The 8,725-nt window shown below is 31.8% G+C and overlaps 1 protein-coding gene across 1 annotated transcript; it reads right to left on the reverse strand.

Moving 5' to 3' along the window:
• Positions 1–526: 526 nt before the first annotated feature.
• Positions 527–6,927, reverse strand: LOC143067023 (putative 4-coumarate--CoA ligase 1). Its single transcript, XM_076239957.1, has 11 exons — positions 6,687–6,927; positions 6,126–6,333; positions 5,658–5,764; positions 5,174–5,373; positions 4,638–4,815; positions 4,250–4,421; positions 3,631–3,731; positions 3,102–3,249; positions 1,719–1,801; positions 1,068–1,227; positions 527–702 (listed from the first exon to the last, which is right to left on the reverse strand). Exons 1-11 carry the CDS (start codon positions 6,858–6,860, stop codon positions 563–565), a joined length of 1,671 nt encoding a protein of 556 aa, XP_076096072.1. The 5' UTR covers positions 6,861–6,927; the 3' UTR covers positions 527–562.
• Positions 6,928–8,725: the final 1,798 nt, after the last annotated feature.

An 8,725-nucleotide genomic window follows, 5' to 3' on the forward strand; every position in this document is an offset into this window, starting at 1 on the left:
ATTTTACCTTTATCCATCCATCCTTTCCTTTGTCTGCATATCACAAAATTTGTTTCTGTTCTCTCACTTTTGTTTGCCTAAACCAAATAGTATGAAACTAATACACTATGCTTATTAAAACAAAACACAGATCAAGTTAGAATTTTTGTGGTGTCACTTTCACTGTTTTAGAGTTATGCCCCTGTATAGATGGAAAAATGGTTAAATTCGTTTCATTCCATAATTAACATTTGCCTCAATGAAATGATATGAAACTTATACACAATGGTTATTACTGCAAAACTCAGATTAAGTACTTATTTTGGTAATAACTTTTCTATTTCTGAGTTATGTCCCTCTATAATGTTATGCAAGAAAGTGGGGGATCATCTGTGTCTCATGGACACATTCCCCATTTATTTTATGTGTCAATGATTAACTCATTGGTTTTAGTTCTATTACTTATTTGCTTGGCCCTAAAGGACTTTTCAGTGTTATATTTCAATCCTTCAGTAACAGAGGTTGCTATTAATGACAAATGTATATCTTAACTGATACATTCTAGAAATCACAGATTTATTCATTAATAGTTTATTTTGAGATTTTCTTTTCCATTATCTGTTTGAGGTAGTTTCCTTCTGAGTATTTTACCACTTGGTAGTTTAGGAATTTCATCCACAATTTCCAAGCCACCTCGAAGTTTCTTATAAGGGGACACTCGTTCTACAAAAGTAACATAACATTTAATAGAATTACTTGATATCAGCAAACAAGCTGAAGATTCTGTTTTCTTTGCAAAGAACTAGGTGATACACCATTAAATTAGTTTTGAAGTACAGGATGAGCATAATGGAAAACAATTCAATTGTACAGTTGGAACATTCCTCTTATTTTCAACTGTTTTCTCATCCTTGTGATAACATTCAAATAATATTGTTCAAAATTTCTAATTTGCACAAGGAAATGGAGAAAGCTTTGTATTTTCTGTAATGGTTAGAAAATGTGTGTTTCAATTATTGATAAATATTTATCTGTAGGCAAGCTCAAAACAAATTCCTTAGATTTTAAATATGTAGCATTACATGTACCATTTATATATTTCTGTATTTCTGTTGCTTCAGCATGTGATTTAAGTACAACATATGCCTTTGGAACTTCACCAAAAACATCAGCTGGTACCCCAACAACTGCTACCTCTAGTACAGCTTCATGGGATAACAGTATAGACTCTAGATAGGTTGGAGATATCTGAAATGTTAATTAAAACTAATAATCTTCACAGCTCTGGTATAATTTGTATACTGTACAGAATCTAAAGTAGATCCTCATTTTTGTTCATTTCCTTTGTTTATTGAAAAAGTAATTTCTGTATCTCAATATTTTGTACTGGGGGTATTCCTTAAATTATTTTTTCATAGGAATCTTTTCTATTTGAAATGTAATGGAGAAATTGATGGATAACATAAGAAACCATCATAAATGTTACAGGCATATTAAAAACAAAATCATGATAATATCATATGATAAAATTGTCTTATATTAACATACTGTGTAGAATTTTAAGTGCCAATTCAAACTATAACAGATTGCGTGTCATCATAACCCCTGAACTCCAGTGTTTGTTACATGATCTATCATGAAATAATAGAAGCAGTGTTGAAAATATAAATGTGAATTTTAACACATTTACAACTGCTTTAACATTTGTGTAAGTATGGCATTTGTATAATGCAATTTACCTGATATCCTTTGTATTTAATAATATCCTTTAATCTATCAACAACAAAGTAATGGCCATCGTCATCATAGTAAGCTATATCACCTGAAAAAATCTGAAACCTTTAGAATAATAAGTATGAATGAAATGTGAGAATGTAAATAAAACAGCAACCCAACAACATTTGAAAACAATAACTCTAAAAGATATCTAGGTTTAAAATTCATTCTACCAAGCTCTCTTCAAAACAAAGACAATAATTTGTGGATAAAAAACAATGACAAGCAAGGCCTAGGTTCCTTCAATTGAGCAGGAACATAAATATATCTCTGGTTAAACATGGTTTCTCAAAAATAAGGCCTCCATTTTAATCTTGATGGTCAAATTGGATTATGAGATAAAGCACTAATCTCTAATATCTTTCACAAATAACAAGAACACATATACAAGTGATACAATAACAAATGAAAGTTCAGTCATTCTCTCTTACCTAGGACTTCTTCCACTAAAATAACTGTCCACCTTGATGATGTCAATGGGGACTGAAAATGCTATTAAAAACCAGCATAAACTAAATAATACCATCTCAAAGAATGCTCAAAATTCCCCCAAAAACAAATACAAAGTAATTTCTGCTGCTAAGTCTCTAATATCTTCCATTATAGAAGTATTTTTCATTCATAAACAACTTCTGACGCTCATAAAGAGTGCAGTTAGAGTGTCTTGTACAATGTCCATACTACTAATTTTGTTAAGCCTTAATGTTGCGAGTGGTACATAGCAAGCCTAGATTCTGTCATTGACAGTGTCATCGACAGCAGCATTTAGGTTCATAGATATAAGAAAATGTAATATGAGTGCCTATGAGACAAATCTCCACCCAAGTCACAATTTGTAAAAGTAAACCATTGGAGGTCAAAGTATGGTCTTCAACACGGAGCCTTGGCTCACACCAAATAGAAAGCTATAAAGGGTCCCCAAATATGACTAGTGTAAAACAATTCAAACAGGAAAACCTACACTCTAACCTATATAAAAAAGCTAGAAATGGAAACACTTATGAACCATATCAACCAAGACAACCACTAAACATCAGGCTCCAGCTGACTTAGGACATGTGCAAACAATGAAGCGGGTTCAAATGTTTTAATAGGTACCAACCTTTATCCTTACCTTAAACAATAGCATAACAGTCTGATTTTGAAGTTTTTTATGACATGAATAACTTTCGTGGAAATTAATAAAATTAGACAGAAGCTATTTTATATCCAAAAGACAGTGCCCAGACCAAAGTTATTTTATTTATTTTTTTATATTTTATTATTTTACTGGTTATGTAAGTATTTTTAAATAGTAGTTGTTATCAGTTTAAATCAAGTACTGTTTATAGAGAACATAGAATAACCTGTTTTTATCCAGCCATCTTCTGTAATAGACCTCCTGGTTGCTTCTTCGTTGTTTAAATATCCTTTAGTAATTTGTGGCCCACGTGCCCATATTTCACCAGACTCAAATGCTTTTGTTATAGTTTCTCCATTTTCAATATCAATTAGCTAAAAAAAATAAATAAAGATTAGATCAGTCTATAACTAATGAAAATTTGTGTATGTTTGAAAATTATGGGATGATTGTCAAGTTGTATATCACTAGTTCTTCATTTATCAATTGATTCCTATGATGTAGCAATAAAGTAGTTAAACCTTGGAGTATTCAATTATTATAGTCATACATTGAAAAGAGTGATATGCAATTCAGACTCACTGAAGCAATGGAAACATCCATTTTGATACATTACTGTACTGAGTAAAAATTTATAGAATATAATTATAAAAAGTTAAAAGATTAAAATTACATTTATCATATACATTTATCTAACTCAGCTTGTTATGTTGTTAAAAGATCTTTATAATGTGTTCTTGCATGAGATGAGTTACCTTTGATATGGTATTAGGTACTGGCTTTCCGATAGAACCATATTTATAACAACCAACAGGATCAGTGAATATAGCGCCACTGGTTTCCGACATCCCATAACCTGCTCAATAAGTTGGTAATCACATTTTATGACATTTTACATTATTTTAACGTTGATAACTGTTTCATACTTATTGCTGAATTTACTTGTCAATGTGTCACATAATTCACTTATCCGTCAATGTGTCACATAATTCACTTATCCGTCAATGTGTCACATAATTTACTTATCCGTCAATGTGTCACATAATTCAAGAGTAATCTGTTTGCTTTTGATGCATTTGTATTTTATTTGTTCTTTTTTTTTTCTTCATTTATATCTTTTGCTTTACACTTTTGTATGAAATTATTTAACAAACACTTTTGGGCTTTTACTGCTAACACCTAACTTAAACCGTTTAACGCATACTAAAATATAAAGATGGAATTACCTTTACTCCAAGTAATCTTCAACTTTATCTGGATTGTTAACAGTGCTCGTGCTCATAACAATGAATAGAAGACTTCGTTTACCTTTCTTTACCTTGTCTTATAATTCCCTGTATTTTGAGAAGGCGTATTTTGCTTAACTTTCTTTACCTTGTCTTATTCCCTGTAGTTTGAGTCTATGTACCATTTGTTCAGTTAAAGTTTTACTTAATGGGGCAGCCCCAGAGTATGGTGTATGTAAACTAGACAAGTCGTACTTGGATACCATAGGGTCTTTGGCAAAAAAGTTTACAAGTGGTGGTGCTATTAAACTAAACGTTCCCTGAAAAGAAAATCAATAATTTCTTTGATTATCAACATTTACTTTTTCTGTTTACAGTTTGTAGAATATGCAAACAAATCATCGGAAGATACAGAGCAGGTCAAAATTACTTTGTTCAGATTGTAAATTTGTTTTTATAATATAAATATTAAGGGTGGGGTCTTTCATATTTTTTTTTTTCATAATAAGAAAAGCTTGAAATTAACTTAAACCTACCCTAAATTTTTGAATGGCTTTGAGGTAAGATTCTGCTTCAAACCTGGGTAGAACAACAGTAGCCGCTCCCTGTGACAAGGGGTTCAGCATTCCTATCATAAGTCCAGCGATGTGTACCATAGGTAGACAGGAGACAGATTTCTCTTCCCCAGACACAAATGGAATTATTGTTGGATGTCTATATTATAAACATATGCAATTAACACTTTATATACTAGTAAAAAGTCATTATTGCTATGTTCTTTATAAAAACAGTTACTTTTTTTCAGTTTAGTATAATTGATGGATATCTATATCATAAGTATCTTTGCACGAGGTTGATATTTGGACTTTGACAAATTCATAAGCTCAATCTTGATTTATATATATCATGTATACAGCTACCATACCTCATTTTAAAGATGTGCATATGGATCATCAAACTTGACTCATCCATTGTATATTTTTTTCCATTTCAACTTTCAGGGTTGGATACTCCTTAGGAGCTTTGAATTACGTTTCAACATATATTGAACATAAAAGGAAAAGACTATCACCGTAATTGACAAAGTTCAGCAACCAAGTTTTTATGAGTCAGCAGTACGCCTTTTGGTAACCCTGTGGTTCCACTGGAGTATGGTACAAGTGCAGTATCGGTATCAGGATTTATCTTTACATCTGGAAATTGGTTTGCCTTTGTTTCTATGAGGTCACTAAAGTTTCGATGAAATTCTGAATAGCCTATAACTATAATTTCCTGCAATTGATATCATAGAAATATTCAAATAAGTTTTAAAGAATGTACCCTTTTTGATTTTTGTTTCATCTTGTGTTTTGAAACAAGAAGTTATGTTTATCAAATAGTTACTATAAGAACCAGCTTTTTAATTCCTTTCAGAATAAAAGTCTAGTTTTGATATGTGCAAAATGAGACGAGAAAGCAACCAAACAAAAGATCTTTTAATACAGTTCAAGAAAAATATTACTTTAATTAAATCTACTATTGGGAGATCTCTAATAGTTTTGTGCTGAAACTTATACCTTTACACTTGGAACTTTCACTTTAGCATTATTCGCCTTGGTAACGCAGTCAGGTGTTGTGATAATAAATTTAGTACTAGTATCATATAGTTGTGTGGCCAGCTCTTCTACAATAGTAAATAGACAGTTTAAAGTGAAATAGATTTCAGATCTGCTTGCTAAGATTTGCAGCCTATAGACAATACTTAATCATAAATCACAATAAAGTATTAACAGGAATGATTTTAAACGGATTGGAAAGATGTGATTGAGATGTTCTAATCGATTTTTATAGCTAAGAAAACGATCGCTTTGATGTTGATTTATGTAAGAATTGCATGTCTATAACCAATACATTAAGTAAGTTGTCTCACTAACCTTTATCAGGGTATGCTGTTACTTTTATGTTCAGCATACTCATATAAATAACTAATACAATATATATTTTAATTAAATATTATGATATATATATTTTACAAACTCACCAACCTGCAGTAAGCTGCGAGTTAGCTATTGTTAAAATGGCACCATTGGCCGTCACACCACAAAAGACATGTGCGAACTCGGGACGATTCGTTCCATATAAGCACACTAAATCGTTCTTTTGTAAACCAATATTTTTAAATCCTGTTGCTGTAGAAATTATTTCAGACTCTAACTGATCAAAGGTTGTTTCTTGTCCAGTAATGCCATTTATCTAAAACGTTAATGAGAAGAATAAAGCGTGTTAATGTCTTACCATCATACTTCGTATTCTAAAATGCCTAATCAAGATATGATTTATCAATGTTTTATGCATGGTAAAACTGCGGGTGTCGCATATGGAGCGGGAACTGCTGACCCTTCCTTGAGTTCGTCCTCTGTTTGTGGTGGGGCTAGTTTTGCTCGCAATCTTTCATTTTGTATCCAATGTTTTGTTTTTAAGTGTTTGTCGTTTTATTTTTGTCCATGGTGTGTTTTTTTTTACATGTAATTCGATAGCTCCTTTGTATGTTCTGTCTTTATTAGCAAGTAAAATTATATAGATTAGAAGATACTAGTATTACTTACAAGAGCAAGGAACTTTCTGTATTTGTTTATGTCCTTTAGGATGTATTCCGTTATAGATATGTTTGGTATGTCGACATTATATGGAGACTTATGGTACTCTTGACAACACTGGCGATGTAAAATGTTCCTATACCGCCATTTCAAGAGACATCGTCTTACAATCCTTATTATCATTTTAGTAAGACTGTCTAATTACGACATCCTTATCATATTTAGACCTACAATAATAGGAGACTTTGTTTGTATGGCACTAACTGATACTACATGATAAGACATTTAAATCTCTTGAAACGGACATGTGTGACCATGACTTGTCTTTCACCGGGCAGTACAACACATTGAATGTCGACTAGAATTAAACAGTAATACTATTTGAAAGTCACGAATAGGCAATTGTTTAATATCTATTCGTTTAATGTGTTTGTGCTGTTGATTTTACTACTGATTAGACCCTTTTTATACGCCCGTCAAAATTTTGACGGGACGTATTATGGTATACAAATGTCCGGTGTCCGTCCGTCCGTCCGTCCGTCTGTCTGTCTGTCCGTCTGTCTGTCCGGCGTAAACATGTCGCACCGTAACTTTAGAACAACTTATCCAAATTTCATGAAACTTAATATAGTTTTTTCTTATAATGGTCAAATGATCTGTATACTTTTTGGTGAAAATAAGATTTAAACTTTTTGAGTTACGACACTTTGTAACCAAATTAGGGGTGTGTTTTTTTCACATGTCGCACCGCATCTCAAAAACGATTTATGATTATTGCTTAAAACTTTACACACTTCTTTGTTATACTAATCTAAAGATCTGTATACTTTTTGGTGATGATTCAAAATTTCATTTTTGAGTTATTGAGTATTTTGTAAAAAAGGGGGAGGTTTTTTTTACATGTCGCGCTGTATCTCAAAAACGATTTATGAATATTGCTTAAAACTTTACACACTTCTTTGTTATATTACTCTAAAGATCTGTATACGTTTTGGTGATGATTCAAAATTTCATTTATGAGTTATTGAGTATTTTGTAAAAAAGGGGGAGGGTTTTTTTACATGTCGTGCCGTATCTCAAAAACGATTCATGATTATTGCTTAAAACTTTACACACTTCTTTTTTATATTAATCTAAAGATCTGTATACTTTTTGGTTTGATTCAAAATTTTATTTTAGTGATATTTAGTTTTTTTGTATAAAAAAAAAACAGGGTGGGGGGTTTGACATGTCCCGCCGTGTCTCAAAAACAATAAATGGTTATTGCTTAAGACTTTCTCAGAAACTATTGATGATTATTGCATAAAACTTCCACACAAGACGTCGGGCGTATCATGCGCTCATGGCGCAGCTGTTTATTGTTTTGAGTTTTCCTCGCAGTTTTTTGTATTTTACATTTCGTCTATACATCTTTTGCTTCCGAAGTTGACATTGAAAACAAAACTATTAGTTATTAATCGATACAGAACAAATATGTATTGCTACTTTTAAGGGCGCTAATTACTGCTACGTATTAAGGCACTTGATATTGATACCTTTTTTACGGCGCCTAATTTTCCTTTATACGGCGCTTGTTAATTGCGCAGTTTTTTGCAATCCCTTTTTTCTCGAAATAGAAACTTTCAATGTTTTTCTCTCGAAATAGAAAGACATTCAGAAGAGTAACATTTTAGTTAAGTGATGGAAGTGTAACACGTAAATGCGCATTAGAAAGTTACCTTTCAGTGGTGGCTTTCGGAATACTAGTAGTAATTATTTACTACAAAGTTTGGGACAACTGTCAATGAGACGACAAAGCATGCTACAGCAAGAGAAAAAAAAACATTTAACATTTGCTTTTTAGCAACTTTCATTTTGGAGAATTATATTTAAAAAATGCTTGGAATGAAAAAAAATGAGGAAACAGTGGTGTAAATAAATGAATAGTATAGTAAAATTACATCCGACCTGCTCTTCACTCATCTGTATTGTGTCACTTTTTCAAAATCCAGTTCAAACACTCAAACGCATAATTATTTTCTCAAACATTTTGTAGGCGATTTGCAGTT

Source organism: Mytilus galloprovincialis, chromosome 3, assembly GCF_965363235.1.
Source record: "Mytilus galloprovincialis chromosome 3, xbMytGall1.hap1.1, whole genome shotgun sequence".
NCBI lineage: Eukaryota > Metazoa > Mollusca > Bivalvia > Mytilida > Mytilidae > Mytilus > Mytilus galloprovincialis.